At 40.1% G+C, this 16404-nt stretch overlaps 1 protein-coding gene across 7 annotated transcripts; it reads right to left on the reverse strand.

The window, feature by feature from the left end:
* Positions 1 to 14: 14 nt before the first annotated feature.
* Unc-115a (Uncoordinated 115a) lies at positions 15 to 15663 on the reverse strand. Of its 7 annotated transcripts, none has more exons than XM_032439361.2 (10): positions 15129 to 15662; positions 5946 to 6952; positions 4852 to 4908; positions 4114 to 4667; positions 3523 to 3696; positions 3327 to 3466; positions 2012 to 2118; positions 1698 to 1764; positions 842 to 1083; positions 15 to 778 (listed from the first exon to the last, which is right to left on the reverse strand). In XM_032439361.2, the coding sequence occupies exons 1-10, from the start codon at positions 15130 to 15132 to the stop codon at positions 665 to 667; spliced, it is 2466 nt and encodes an 821-aa protein (XP_032295252.1). In that variant the 5' UTR covers positions 15133 to 15662; the 3' UTR covers positions 15 to 664. The 7 variants fall into 7 exon arrangements, 6 of the variants coding, with proteins under 6 accessions (XP_032295252.1, XP_002058482.2, XP_070063667.1 ...); XM_002058446.4 differs by lacking the exon at positions 2012 to 2118 and adding an exon at positions 2570 to 2658 and having other exon boundaries at positions 15129 to 15660; XM_070207566.1 differs by lacking the exon at positions 15129 to 15662 and adding an exon at positions 7084 to 7221.
* Between the last annotated feature and the right edge of the window lie 741 nt (positions 15664 to 16404).

Consider the following 16404-nt stretch of genomic DNA (forward strand, 5'->3'; position numbering starts at 1 on the left):
TTGCATGCAGCTAATTATACTCTTGAATTTGTAAGTAGGTACATTTATTTCTCTTTCTTTGATGCACTCCTCTCGGGGATTAGCCGCTGTAGTATTCTTTAATTATATAAAAAGCTTTGCCAGAGTGTTTTAACTAATTGCAATTTGTATACATTTCTGGGCTACCCTCGCAGAGCTCCTCTAGCTTGGGCTGGTCGTAGATTAGATTGAAAGTTTCATCTTACAATATCGGACTCTAATTGGCAGACTTAGGTTCTTAAATGCTTAAGTAGTTCTGCTAGGGTATTTTAACTTCGGCCGATGCCGATGATGTTTCAAGTTTTGGTTTTCTTATAGAATTTAAATAGTATCAGCGCAACTAATGCTTAAAAAAATAAACTGGAGCTGACGTGTGGCGCAGTCCGTACTTCAAATGTAACTATTTTTCATTTTTTTTTTTGTTGCTTGTTTTTTTGTTTCTTTATGTTTCAACTATATATTTAAAGCGTGTTTCGAAAACTGGCTGTGAAATTAGCATAGTTTTTCTTATATTTTTGTTTTTTTTTTGTTATTGTTTCAGGCCATTTGCTGCCATTGTTTAATAGTTAAGAACCACTCAAAAAGTTTAGGTAATTGTTTTGGTTTCGTCGCAGGCTGGAGCTCGCTCGGGTAAGCGGTCAGCCATTTAGAAGAGCTTCACGCGTCGCTTCAGCTCATTGCGCCTCCACTGGGGCAGCCTGTAGAACTCAGATCTGGCGCACTGCAAGATGTGCTCGAACTCGATGTCGGACAAATGACGCTGTGGTATGAGAGGAATATTAGATTTTATAGATACAAAAACTGTTTATCAAATGGATCCCACCTCCAAGTTGCAGCGATCAACGTCGGATGGTAGACGATAGTTCGTTATAAGCAATATGTGATACGGATAGATCTTGGCCGGCTCGTGCACCAGCATCGAGTGCGCCATATTGGGCAGGCTGCGTCTAATGAGTCCTGCCTGCGGATAATGATAGGACAAGGCGCCCGAGTATGTGCTCGAGGCGGGCAACTCACCGCCCATCAGAGCGCGCCTATCGCCCTCAGTAATTGAGTCCACCGAAGCTGCAAAAAGAAGGTAAATATATTAATTTGTTATACAGCGTGTTTTTCATTCAATTGAAAATCGGTTTTCCTATAGAACCACCCTTTTTTCACGCACGGGAGTGGATTTGCCGAACATTAAGAAACATGTATTAAACCAACTTTCAATGGGTAAAAAAATCCATATAATATATAAAGTATTTTTCATTCAATTCATAATCTACTTGTTTTTCATTCAACCTTTTTCTATGAAATATATGTATATCCATCTATTTTTCACACAAGAATGTGGATTTGCCAAGAATTAGGAAACACATAATAATATAGAGTATTTATGATTCAATTTTAAATCGGTTATCAGTCAATTTTCGTGTTTGGCTTGGAGCATTCAACTTTTTTATATTAGACACCATATTTTTCACCCAAGGGAGTGCGCTTTCTTAAAGCAAAGGTTATACATTCTCCCCAGGTAGGAATTTCCCGAATTTCCATCCAAAATTCCCACTGACATCACAAAAGCTAACTTCTGCACAAAATTAAAATCCCTAGCTCCTTCGCGTTGATCATCAATCAGTCAGTCAGGACAAAAAGTGTTAAGGAAGGTAACCCAATATGTTGATAAACTTCAAACTTACCCTCTGATTTGCCGCAGCTCAAGTCCGTGCTGTGCGTTTTGTCGCCCAGACCTCCATACGAGAAGTCCTGTGTGCAATGTGGAAAGGTAAAATCGATTAGACTGATGTACGCAGGACGTTGAAGGCATGCCAAAAACCGAAATGAAAAGGAGAACAGTGCGTGACTACGAAAATGTGCGTAAATGTGATTGATGGCTTGTTGACCAACTAAACAAGAAGAAGCTAAGGCATTCCAGGTAACAAATAGCTCTACGAGAATTGAGATAAAAAATAAAAAAAAAAGGGTGGAAAAGCAACAACCAAAGCATTCTTACAGTGGCACCATGCATCGTGGCGGCGGCGGATGTTGTGGAACTGAATGTGTGAGAGCGTGGGGCCAAGCCGTATCCGGGTTTGGGTACATGACGCAGAGCGCTCACCACTGAGCCCGAGTTGTGTGTGTGTGTGATGTTATGTGATGTATGTAAGATGTATGGCATGATTGATGTAGTGTGATAATTGTTAGTGATAGGTGTGGCAGGCACATAGATAGCATAGGCAAAAAACGCACACACACACACACAGAGATAAATAGTTGTAAAGTAAATGTTAGAGACACAAGGCACAAGGAAGCAGCAGACCAACCAGTTGAGATTTTAATTAGTTAGTAGACCGAACCAAGGAACCGAGCCGGAGTGCAGCAGCCGCAACAAAGAGAGAGAGACAAATGGAGTTTTGGGTGAGTGAGCAACAGGAGTTAGGCAAGTGTTAAGTACTTAGAGATACGACAGTTACAAAAGGCTGTTTAATTTGGTTTAGCTACAAAATGCCACGACAATTTGACTCAGACAGGCAACCAGGGAGCAGCCAGTCCCAGAGCTGCCAGCACTTACGGAGCTGTAGCCGTTGCGTATGTAGGGCGGCATGGTGCTCGTTTTGAATCCATATCCGGGCTTGGGCGGCGAGCGATAGGAATGTATGGCTAGAAACGTAATTGGTCCAGATATAATATATATATATAGATTGACAAAACTGAACCGCACGAAACGCGCCTACGATCAGATTCTACAAACTAGCCCTAGCAACAGGCTGCAAACCTATTTGAGGCCTAGCCGGTTGGATAATCCACACAGTTAGTTTCAGAAAGGACTAACGATTCATGCTCTGAATGTGTGTGTAATATATAAGCATATTTGAAAAAATGAAATACAAATATATTAAGCTATATTCCTTCATTAAAAATTGGACATTCGATTTAAAGCTATCTTCAGATTAGGTTCCATGAAAGAGGTTCTACTGGAAGTATTAATTTTCCAATGATTGGTTATTTTGGATCCATATAGTAATGCTCCTCAGTATATCTGGAGCATATATAGAAAATCAAAATGGTTTCCAAATAAATCTATAAATATTACGAGAGGTCACTTTACATAGACAGACAGACGGACAGGAGACATGGCTAAGACCTGGCTATATCGTCTTGGATACTGATCAAGAGTATGTATACATTATGCGAATGGAGATGTCTCCTTCTATGCGATATCCCTTTAATTACAAACTACAATACCCTCTAAAGGATTACATATAAAATTGCCACAAGGCTAATTTTGTGAGGTTTGCAGCCGTGTCTGGCACTTGTCTAATGTTTACCATTGTAGCTGGGCGCATTGCCCAGCGATTTGCCCAGTGAGCCGCGATAGCTGGTGGATCGATCGAACATCTCATCCTCGTAGAAGGGCTTCTGATGATCCAGATTGCGCGACGGCGAGGCGCCAATGGGCGATTCGTATCTGTTCGAAGCAGAAAGTTTAGATTCGTATTTTAAAGATTTATTTAAGGGGCCTACCTCAACTTATATACCGGCTCCTTGGAGGCTGAAGGCGTGCGCGAGGCATTGCGCGGATCCAGATTGTTTTGCTTCCATTTCCTGTACTTGGCGTGCTCCTTAAGGTCCTTGGCAATGACCGAGCAAATGCCCGAGTTAAGCTTCTCCAGTTGCTCGGCCTCCCGATGCAGACGTCTAGAATGCGAAATTCAATTAGAATTAGTCAAAGTATCGAGCGTGTCCGACTAACAGATACCCTAGCACTTTTTCTCTTTTCTCTGCTCCAAAATGCAATTTTTCACTCTGATTAACTGTTTTGACGATTAGATTAAATCGATTAGATCGATTCGACATTCTTATCGATATTATGAAAGTGGAAGTAGTATCGATAGATAGATTCGATTCGGCATGAATTCATTTTTATCGATATAATGTAAATGGTAGTAGATATCGATAGATAAAGTATACTAAAATTGAGCGCGAGTGCGGTTTTTTCTTTCTTCTATTTCATCAACTCTTTGTTCCGATCGCAAACATATATACCCTATAAACCTCTTCTAGACAGTTGCATACATTAACAAACACCCTACCCTGTAATCGAGGTTAACTTACGACTGCTCCTCGCCATTTTTGACCTTGCCATTGGTTCGCTTGCCGTTCTCGTTGTCCTCATCATCGTCATCCGATACGGGCACACCCTTGTAGGTGTCGCTGTAGCGCCGCCTGCGCTCCGGATCCGTATAGGGATAGGGCGGTGCCGGGAAATCATCTCTTTCGATTTTGGGTTGCTCGCCCGGTGGCGGCTTCTTGGCCGCCGGATAGTGCGACAGTTCAATGGGCTCCTCGTTGTTCATGCCGGGACTCTTCGGACGCGGCGTCTCCGAGCGTATGGCATCCACCAGCACCTTCATGGCGCTGCGCGTGCGCGAATGTGGACGCGATGGCGGCCGGCTGCCGGCCACGGAGCCCGCATTGCTGGTCGTCGCATAGGAGGCCGGCCTATGGAAATGCGGCGACAGTGGCGTCTTGTCGTACGGATCGATCGGCTTGCGCAGATAATGCGGTGCATCTGTCAGATAGCTATAGGTATAGATGCGCGATATATCCTCGCCAATCGGCCGGCCGTACTCGCGCAGTATCAGACCCGGGCTGACGGTGCGATAGTGCTGCAATACAGAGAAGGGGGGGGCGAAAGGGTATACATATAGTCGACCAAGTTGTAAATTGTTGTCTCTTTATATAGTGTGACATGCGGTGCTTGGGGTTTTAGTTAAGCTTGGCTATCGCAGCTAAATAAATAAGTAAACAAATAGAACTTAAAAGTTGTTTAAATAAAATCATAAAACAAACCTTGCGGCTAGAGGAATAAAGTGAACCATTAAAACTCGGTGTTCTGGAACGGATGTACTGAAAACGAACGAAAATAAATCAAAATGCAAGCTCCAAACAATTAGAAAAAAAAAAACTTAAATGCACAAAAAAAAAAAAATAAAACACAAATCATAATAAAAAAGAAAAATAAATTGCAAATTAGGTGCGAAAGGCAGGTCAAGGTGTTTGACAGTTGTGTGAGAGTGTGTGTGTGCTTGTGTGTCTGTGTGTGTGAGTGTGCTTGTGTTTGTGTGTGTGGTTATGTTTCTACACTCAGAGAAAAACGGCCTTCGGAAAATCTAGCATAACTGGATTAGAATTTATAGCATTCTGTTCTCAAAACAATAAATTCTTTAGCCTTTTTAAAAATTCTTAAAGGCTAAAAAAAATTAACTTATTGCTAGAAGTTTCTTACTTCAAATAAGTAAAAACATTCTCAATGTTAAAATTTATAAACGTACGGAACGTAAACAACTTTTTTGAACTGAGTTTTTGTTTATTAAATTTGAAGTATTTTTTTTTCTTAATTTTGACAACGTTTCCACTTGATTTAATAATTTTAAATAGATTTTTCTTTAATAAAAACTTTAATAAGATTTCGGATTTCAGCTAATTTTTAAGTTTTACCTATTAAGGAACAAAATTCTTGCATTTAAGTTATTTGAGCCTTAAATTTCGAGTTTTTGGAATAATAAAGATTTAAAAAAAAAAATGTATACAAAATTTGATACTTCCGCCGAATTTAAACATTTTGCCTTGATTTGAGAACAAAATTATTATTTGCCTGAATGCACTTACTGCATAAGATTTCTTGGTTAGAGATATGTCTGACTCTTGCATTAAGAAATTTTGATTTTAAAAAAATATTCTTAAAACAAGAACTTCCAGCTGAGGCTAAGAAATTTCGAGCTTGGCACGTTTGTACACGGTTTTTTTTCTCTGAGTGCAGTGTAGCTAGGCATTCGTATTAGTAGCAGGCGCAGGAGCAGCTGTATTACGCTTCCTGGTGCCGTATGCCATTCAGTTGACCCGACCATAGATTAGGGATACCCTAGAGTCGCCCCCGCACCTACCATGTCGCTAAGCGCACTGGAGCTCATGCGATCGCATTCGGTGTCTGTAAAGTTGCCATTGGAGACGCCGCCGGTGACGGATGTGGTGCCCGGCCTGGCGCCGCCGGAACCGTTCAGTATGATGCCGGACTCGGAGGGACCGGGACCGCAGCGCGGATGCCAGATGGCGCTGCCCTGCAGGTACATTTCCTCGCCATCGCCAAACGGATCGCCGCACTTGGTGCAGCGGGCACAGGTCGGATGGAAGTGATGGTTGTCGCCGGCCTGGAGCACCTTGCCGCTAATGAAGCGATTGCAGTAGGCGCACTTGACGCCGAAGCTCTTCTGATAGCACTTCTCGCAATATGGCACCCCATCCTTGCCCATATACTCGCCATTGAGCACCGCATTGCAGGACTTGCAGCGGAAGCACCAGACGTGCCACTGCCTGTCCAGAGCGACCAGCGCCTGGCCCTCCTTCAGCAGCTCGCCGCAGCCGGCGCAATCATTCGGATCATAGTCCTCCTTTAGATGCGCCTTATGCGACAGCACACCGCTCGTCACCTGCTGATGGGCAGTCGCCCGTGTGGGACTCTCCGCCGGCGGCGCCGGCGACGCAACAGATGCGGGCCGAGCTGCCGCCGTCGTTGGCGACGTGACGGCCGATCCGCCCGTGACACACTGCTCGCAGAGCACCTCCTTGCCGGTGTTGGTCACCTTGCTGCCGGACTTGAATGGCAGCTGGCACTTGGAGCAAGTGAAGCATTTCTGATGGTACGTCTTGCCCATGGTGCTGACCACCTCGCCCTCCACATACAGCTGACAGGTGGCACACTTTGTGCCATACATCCGCTGATAGTCCGGTATGCAATAGTAGGCGCCATCCTTGGTAAAGAAGCCGCCCGTGGCCAGGGATTTCTTGCACTGGCAGCACTGGAAGCACGCCTTGTGGAAATGATTGTCAGCCACGCGCAGCACCTCGCCGGAGCATTTCTTTGTGCATTTTGCACAGTAGATTTTTTGTTTACCTGCAGCAGAGAGGGAGCCAGAGAGAGAGAAAATACAAATTAGAGTACTTGAATTCATTCACGGATTACGTATACGCCGCATTGTACGTATACGCTGATGTCATATGCATGTGATGCGATAATGCCCCAACCTTGTGCCGTTTTGACTGACTCTTGTCTGAGCGCAGTTCAGATTTCTTATAAATATATATAGATATATATGTATATATAGTTTTTGCTTGTATATAGGTGTGTGTGTATCTTATGTGACAGTAGGTCTTTCATCTATATAAGTATATATATTCTATGTGTCTGTCTAATAAGTCCAGGCCCACTCAAACACACACACACACACACACACACACACTCAACTTATTATTCGCATGAGTCATGCGCGTGGCGAGCAATTAATCTTATCATTGATAAGGCCAAGGGCGACTAAGATATCTATGTCTACAAATACAGTGAAAGCTCTGCTAAAGAACTTCACATTACAAAATTAAAGAGAAAATATTAACGAAAATCTTTTCTTTTTTTTAACAATATTAAAAAGAAGAAATGAAATGAAAAGAAATATTTTTACTAGCCCGAAAATAATATTTAATAATATAATAAAATTTTTTAATTTTAATTTTCTTAAACCAATTTTTAAAATATAAAAGAAATGATAAGAAATTTTTGTTAAAAGTCAACAAATAATATTTTTCAAAATCATTTCTTGTAATAAAATATGTCAAAATGTATATTGATAGAAAGGATATTTTTCCTCGCTTTTCTTTTCTTCTCTAACCTATCTATAATCAACACCTGACTAAGTAAAAACACTGTAGCGAGCTTTCACTGTACATATACCCTATAAGGTAGGCACAAGTGTCTAGTTGTTGTATCTGTTTTTGTGTGCACAAGTGTGGAACAACAGGTAAGCCGCAGAGCACAGGTGAGAAAGGTCTGCTCCATATGCAATTATATTTAGCTATTAGGGGACTTTCTCAACAGTTGTCTTAATATATCAATATGTGTATATATGTGTATATATATATATTTACAATCATATCACATATGTTTGTATAAAGATAGGAAGTCAACAAGGTGACACAGACGTTCTCAAAGGTGCAAAGATAAGAGATAAAATAACCAGAATACAGTTAAAGCAAGCAGAATGATCGATAAGTGATAAGTGAGAGAGAGAGAGAGAGAGAGAGAGAGAGAGGGAGAAAAAGAGAGAGAGAGGGAGAGAGAGTGCAAAAAGTGCAAAAGAGACAAATATAGAAAGATAAATATAAAGCGGAGCTGGAGAACTAAAGATAACGAGAGAATATATATATAACACCGGTCAGATTTAGCCATGTGTTGTAGGATTTAAATAATATCTCATGATTTCTCTGATAGCTCACTAAAAATGTTTCTAGTGACAAATATTGAAAAGAAGTTCAAAACCAAACACTTTTATATTTTCTCTAAATTAAAAGATTATTCCAAATCGAAACACAATTCTTTTTAAAAATGCAATAATTGATCGCTGAACCCTGAACCCAACGCAACTTTTCATTATTATTTTATTATTTTGCTTTCGCAACGCTTTCTCTGCGAGAATATCCAAAGCATAATAAATATAAAATGGTTCCCTGTAAACAGCAAATGTTTAAACCAAAGCCAAAAAAGCTTTTTCTAGAACTAACTAAAGTGGCACCATGGTGGGGTCTGTGCCGCGGACAGGGGGGAGGGGGGAAGAACTGGGGGAGCTACGACAAACACGGTCGGAAAAGGTCGACAGACCTGGAACGTAACAAATTGCTGGCCATGACGGATGTGTTGATCTTTTGTGTCGAGCCCGAAAGCCTCGATTGTTTTCAAAGATAACGAAAATAAAAATAAAAATCAAAATAAATAAAATGTGCACAATGGGCAAATGGGAAAATACAAAAGTTTGTTCATTGTACAATTTTCATGGAAGCACATAATATTCAGATATGCTTATTATTTTTTGTTGTTGTTTATTTTTGGTCTGTTTTTTTCGTGCGTGTGGTTGACCTCTGGCTTCCCTGTAAAAGAAAGCATTGCTGACGTCATAATGTATATATATTTCTCTATTCGTCTAACTTGGAGAATTAAAGAGCTATAGATCTCAAATGTTGAATAAAAGTATTGCACTGCCTATAAAAATTGAATTATCAATAGATCGGAGGTTTCCTAATCGATAAATATCGAATTATCGGTAGTTTGGAAGTTTCAATATCGATAAATATCGATTTTAAGCAACCATTTTTATAGCCAAATTGAAATGTACCATGCGCATTTTATGGCTACTTCAAACTATCGATAATTTCGGAGCAATTTGGGAAAATATCGATAAATATCAGTCGCAGTTTATGAGCATATCTCAGAGATTATACAGACGGCAATATTATGTATCGCCAGAATTTCCCTTGAATTAAAAAAAGACGCTTACGGTTTGGACTGTGCGTTCATCACCAATCAGTCAGTCAGTCGGTAGGTCAGTCAGGGCAAACAGTTTTATATGGAGACATTAGAGCATACACAAATATTATATTAGAGTGACAGAAGATGGACAATAGCTGTCACGTTATATAAGAAAAGACAGGGTATCAGCCAGTCGATCAGCTGTTAGTCGTCTTAACTTGTTTCATATTTGGCCTTTTACATGTTCGTTGTTGACTTTTTTGAATGATCTTTTTTGATTTTCCTTGTTGTTTTTATACCCTGAACCCATTAAAAATGGTTATAAGGGTATATTGTAGTTGTGCGAAATCCAAATGAATGTAACAGGCAAAAAAGGAAGCATCTCCGACCCCATAGTGTATATATATTCTTGATGTCCGTCTGTCCGTCCGTCCGTCCGTCCGACTTGAAATTTTAGATGCTCCTAGTGCAGATAATCGATAACTTACTCCGTTTCCAAGCAATCGATAAAAATCGATATCGATATACGGTTTTTTGGGCAATTTTGGTAAATAATGAGAGCTAGAGTCCCCAAACTTGACATATAGCTTCTAAAATAGAATATATATATGCATTTGATGTTGGAAGAAGAGGGTTCACGGTATCCCCTAGTCGGGAGCTCCCGACTAGAACCTGTTACTTGTTTTTTTTTTTTGTACATTTGCAGTTTGCTTTTGTGTCGCTGTTTTGGTTACTTTTTGCTGTTCTCTGCCTCCAAAATAGAATTCTTATTGATAAGCAAAGCCGCGCGCAATAAATAGCAAATGGAACAGCAACAATACCGTTAACCCAATACTAATACAGTTGCATTAAAATGGTGACGTCTGCTCGCTGAACGAAGCCCGCAGTTAATACACGCACAAGCACACGTACGCTCTCACGTACATATATACTCGCACACACACACACACACACACACACACTCGCACGTAATACGCATACGTGTGCTTCGTTTCAATTAAATTTATTTTTTTTTTTTTAATGCTGCTCGTTTGTTTATTATGCAATCACAGACATTTTTTTCAGCGTTTCGCATATTGAATTTGGCATTTTGTTTATTGACTCTAAATACCCCCCACCCCCTTCCACCACTACCCTATCCCCAACCCTCGCTCGTTTAGCAGCTTTATGTTAATTACATGAGCCTCAGCTTTTCTCTGTAAACTGTGGCGAAAACTGTTATTTTCATGTCAGATCATCTGCGCTGCGGCTCTCGCTTTTCAGTCCCGGCTAAATAATGAAAAAAGTTTTTATTGTAATTACGGCAGCGATTTTTTAGTGCCTCGGCTCCGGGCATGATGTCATCCGCAACGTCGTTGTCGTCGTCATCGGAGAACCGAATGCGACCCACCACGAAACGCGCGTTGAGTTCAAGTAATTTGGAGTTGTGCCACAAAAAAGACCTCACAAACTGGTTATGGGAAGGAACAAAATAAAAAATAAAACAAAAACAACATTCGGCAGCGAATTTGAATTCGAATCTGAATTTGAGCAACAAACAAACACGTTCCACAGCCAGACGCAGGCGCGGAGGCAAGTCCAAGGTTAAATTGTTGTTGTGCATATTGTTGGGCTTTGCTGGCGCTGAGAGGTCAACTGCAGGCCTCATTTTTAATTAAATCAAGCCGCGCCCCGCTCTAGCAGAACATTCCTAACCTCAAAAAACAGAGCAACGCCGCTTGACGCAACCGACTGCGCAATACTCTGTTTGCAGCGCAATAGCTGATGAAAACAATTGGAATGGTATCTGCTTGGGATGAGTGCCTCCCAAACTGTAGATCAGTAGCCATTGAAACTGGAACTTAAACGAGTTGCTGGAAATTGTGAATTCAGTAGAAAACTGTAAGCACAACCGCAAGGACTCTCAAGCTGCGTCTAGAAAATATCGATCGTTTTGTTACGATTACGGTGGGATTGGGCGGGAACCTTCTTCACTAAGGGATAAATGGCTCCAAAACTGTAGAACAGTGGCTTTGCAACTATGATTAATGAAAATTGAGTTTTGTGTCGACCTTTTCGAATAGTGGGTTGCGCTCGGGATCAATCTAATAAAAATGCTGGGACTGGGCGGTGTTCGATCTGTTTTGGTAAGTATTGGAGAATATTGTGGATTCAGTAGATCTACAACTGTAAGCCCAACAGCACAGAACCAATGAAATATAAACAGTGTCTTCTTGATTTATGAGATTGGGTGTCAGCCTTCCAAATAATAGAGGGAGTACAGGTAAAAATAGTAAAAGAAAACTCTTTCTGAATATGGAGCTAGTGGCTCTAAAACTGTAATGCTTAAGTGATGACGTTCAAACTTTGAAAACTTTGGGAAATTGGGTTGTACAATTAATTATGATTCGACCGGTGCAGATTAAAATAGTTAAGGAACAGCTTTCGTGTTTATGGAATAAGTGGCTCTTAAGTCTTAGCCCGAAAATTGCTTTCAAACTGTAATTAAAAGAGATAAAAGACTTCCTTATCTTCTAATATAACTGTATAACTATGCGCAAAAGCAAAATATCCCATCCCACATCTTACAGAGTATAAAAACTGTGCGACGACCCTGAAGAGGCCAATGCCAACTAACACAAACACACAAAATACACTCAACGAGCTCGCAGATTACACCAATCCCAGCCCCGGATCCCTGTCAGTTAAATGTGCGTCAAGTCCGTGACACTTGAAAGCTTTGCGTATCGGGATAATGTCGAGGACAATGCAGGTCAAGGCTCAACGAAAAACCCGGCCACATTTAACAGACAGCGAATATTTTGTATATTCTGTAGATTTTCCATTTCTCAATCAGCTCGAAACGCCACGCCCACACACACTCGTATACCAAATGGCTCTACACCAAATACATGAGTATTTGTTTTTATGGTGAAGAGCCATAACATAATCGAAAATACATATGCACACTCTTATACAAACACTTGTGTGTGTATTCAACGAATTACTCATCAAAAATTCAAATTGCTTAGCAAGTGTTTTTTATGCGCTGCTCTACCTGGCGTATACGTAATATTTTATGGCTTTTCTACATACAATGCACCCAGTAGAGCCAAAATATAGGGTATGCTTAGCTAGTATACGTTAACATAGAGTATACTATATCTATATCTATATCTATATCTATATCTATATCTATATCTATATCTATATCTATATCTATATCTATATCTATATCTATATCTATATCTATATCTATATCTATATCTATATCTATATCTATATCTATATCTATATCTATATCTATATCTATATCTATATCTATATCTATATCTATATCTATATCTATATCTATATCTATATCTATATCTATATATATATATATATCTATATCTAATCTAGCTATAGCGAGATCTATATCGATATCTATATCTATATCTATATCTATATCTATATCTATATCTATATCTATATCTATATCTATATCTATATCTATATCTATATCTATATCTATATCTATATCTATATCTATATCTATATCGAAAGTCGATTGGGTAAACTTATTTATTCTCAAACTCATTCTTAAAGATCTTTTTGCTAATTCAGTTGAGAAGTGTTTCACACATTTTCGTAAAAGTTATCCCTTCTGTGTGGAAATTAGAGGTCAGGCATAACTTATGTTAAGGGACGAATATGTGCATCAAAGATTTTTGAGGCTCACCTCAGTAGTGAAAAGTGGGCTGAAAAGTGTTGAGTGCACTTTTTTGTCCTACATCCAATCGACTTTAAACTCATTTTCAAACATATATGATAATTACACATCTATCATCTATTATAATTTGGCTAAATGAGTTACATATATATAAAATTTAAGGAAAAAGCCGAGTAAATGATATGCAAGTGCGATTGCAGGGTACACTTTTAGTCTTGCACTCTCTCGACAATGGTCACTTTTACAGTTATTTCATTTGCTGTTGATTGTGTTTCCTGTATGCTTATTAGACGAAAAAGTGAGAAAGTGAAAAGAAAAGCGCCGCGCAGCAAAGTACGTAAATGCGAGAGATGATGATGACGCTGCGTCTACGAAAATAGCATTCAATTAGTCGAACGGACGCCGCGACGTCGTCTTCCCGGCTGAAGAGGAGCTGAAGAGGAGTTGCCGTCGCTTTCTATGCAAGTGCTCTGACCTATATAACCCGTCCGCGGGGGAGAGGGGAGAGCGCAGCATGAGAGACAGACGTGAACAAATCAACGACCAAATAAATGAGAAAAGTGCCACAAAATGCACTATAGGGGAGCGAGGGGCACGGAGGGTACAACAAGCGGGGGCAGCTACTTTTTGCCCCCTTTCGTTTTCATTTGTATTATGTGGAAAAAGGAAACTAAGTAAAAAAAAAAAACAAACGCCGCAACGAACATCAAAAACCGCAGCCAAAAGCGAGGCCCAATGCGAAGTCAATGCGCCCGACATGAATTCATGTTGAGCAGCAGTTGTTGTTGTTGTTGCTACTGTGATACCCTGTACACATTGCAAATGGGCACAAAATAAGGGTAGTTGTGGTAACAGCCAGAAGACGACATTGCTTGCATATATTTATATACTTAATACGATTAAATGTCATTTTTATGACCCTAATAGTTAATAACAGCCGCATAACAAATGTACTCGCCTACAGGGTATCTCCTAGTTGCACACTCTTGCTCTCTCTCCAATGCAGTTGTTGTTTTTTCTGGCTATTGTTAAGCCTTTTGCGTAGAGATCGTTGAACGAGCGCTGCACATTATGGACATGTCGCCATATTGGGCGAGGGGGTGTGCGGGTGTGAGGGGCGCCCAAGTCAATTAGGCATTTTAAGCACGCACACAACTACAAGTGTTCGCTGGCGCAGTCCAAAAGCCGAAAGCCGAGAGCCTGAGCACATGCACTTAATTAGGGCCAAAGAACCGGACGAAGAGCCAAAGCAATTAATCATAAACAATTGTAGAAGAAGAAGTAGTAGGAGAAGTAGCAGCAGAAGCAGAAGCAGAAACTGAAAAAGGGCTATGCAATTACAGGCTGGGCTAGCGGCTAGGGTTACCATCGGAATCCCAGCTGCAGTTGGTTCCCAGCGACCGTGGCGAACGGTAAATTAACAGGTATTCATGATGACGACGCCCTAACGGTATCGTGTGTAATTGCAGTTGCATTTTGAATCTGATTCGCCTGATATGGCCGACAATTGAGGGCGCTGTCCGGGTGTAGTGGGGCCAGTGGGCAGGAAGGTATCGTAGAACCGAAAAAAATAACTTGTTCTTACAACAATTCTGACGTCATCGCAGCTGAGAACCAAAACGGGGAGTGGACGATGATAGCCAATCATATATATATATATATATATATATGTGTGTGTGTGTGTGTTTGTGGTTTATTGGTGTTGCTCTCTCAGATGACGATGGGCTCCACCAGCTGGCCAATATTGATTAACAATTGCATACACGCAAACACACACAAACACAGCACTATTTTACTGGTTTTTCTTATGCCGTGCCATAATACGCGACTAATGCGTTAATACCATCAACTAAACTATATATGTACACAAGTATACACGCACACATCCATAACTGTGAGAGCACACACAGAGAACGAAAATGAGAGAGAGCGAGAGAGCTGGCGGCACAGGCCACCCTCTTTTACTGGCGCTCGTGGTCTTTGCATTTGCCTTTGCGCAATTTCGTGCGCTCAACCACACACACACACACATACGCAGTAAGACAATCGTATTCAGTGTCGGCATTACAACTACAAACAACTTACCCATTGCGAGAAATACTGCTATGCTCTTCACACTAGCGCCTGCAATATGGGGGAGGGTAACACACACACACACACGCACGCACGTATAGAAAGCAACAACAACAACAACCGCTATATAGGCGCACAGGTCACCACTACTAATTCAGCCTTCCCCTTCACTTCACTTTACTTCACTTCACTACACTAACAATTTTTTCTTCTGCTTAGAATTTTTTCTATTTGTATCTTTCTTGTATGCATTCGCAATTCACGTGTATTTATGTATCAATTGTAGGTGGCTGGCGCAGTGAGTGTATGTGTGTATGTATGTGTTTGACGCGAACTCGTTGCGCATTCGGCTTTTTTGCATTCACAAAATGGTATTTCTGTCCAAATAACCGACAAAATCACAGTGAAATTATATTTTCGGGTTTTTTTCTATGTACTTCTTGCTACGGTTGCTTAACAAATATATATTCCAATTTGAAGCTATCCAAAAAAAACCCCGCGCAGCAACAAACGGCACCGACAAGCGACGACGACGGCAGCAACAAAGCGACTATCTTTTAAATGAGCCGCATTGAGAGAATATCTCAGATACAAATAGGGATGAACCAGCCAGACTATCGATTACCAGCGCCGAACTATCTATCGATATCAAAGGCGGTCATTCTGAACGAAATGAAAATCTGTTTTCTTATAAGTTTTATTTTGTTTTTAATGCGTTTTGCGTGTACATTTGCACAATAAGCTTTCTTAGACATTAGAATAATAATAATAATAATAATAATAACATTACTAACAAAACTATTACAATTAGAATAAAATTCATAATTCATATTCACCCACATTGGTGCGCTCTTTCACAAGTTAAAATTTAATAGTACATCGAGATTTTGCATAGTTTAAAAGTACATACATACTTAGGTAAATTTAAGAATCATATACATATATAATTTACTGTTTATACTCTGTTTTTTTGTTTTTCAATTTCCATTCGCGCTACGTTCATGTATTGAATTAAAATATTCTTCTTTTTAGCAATTTAAACTACTGTATAATATTGAATTATTGATTTTGTTTTTTTGTTTTTTGTAATGTTGCCTCGTCTGCCCCCGCTGGCGCGCAAATAAATTTGACTAAAATCCACTAACGTTAATGTGGAAACGGATATGAAATATGTATGCTTGTATGTATATATATATATATATATTATCAATTTATGTATTTTAGTACTTTGCTGCTTAACCTTTAGTTTGCCTGCAACTACAACTTAATAACTGCTATATTTATGTAT

Source organism: Drosophila virilis, chromosome 2, assembly GCF_030788295.1.
Source record: "Drosophila virilis strain 15010-1051.87 chromosome 2, Dvir_AGI_RSII-ME, whole genome shotgun sequence".
Taxonomy (NCBI): Eukaryota; Metazoa; Arthropoda; class Insecta; order Diptera; family Drosophilidae; genus Drosophila; species Drosophila virilis.

Coding starts and splice junctions, on each gene's coding strand:
- Unc-115a (XM_032439361.2), bottom strand. Junction 4,909..5,945: donor CCAGTGCGCTTAGCGACATG/GTAGGTGCGGGG, acceptor GTTCGTTTTCAG/TACATCCGTTCCAGAACACC. Junction 1,084..1,697: donor GAGCTGCGGCAAATCAGAGG/GTAAGTTTGAAG, acceptor TTCTTTTTGCAG/CTTCGGTGGACTCAATTACT.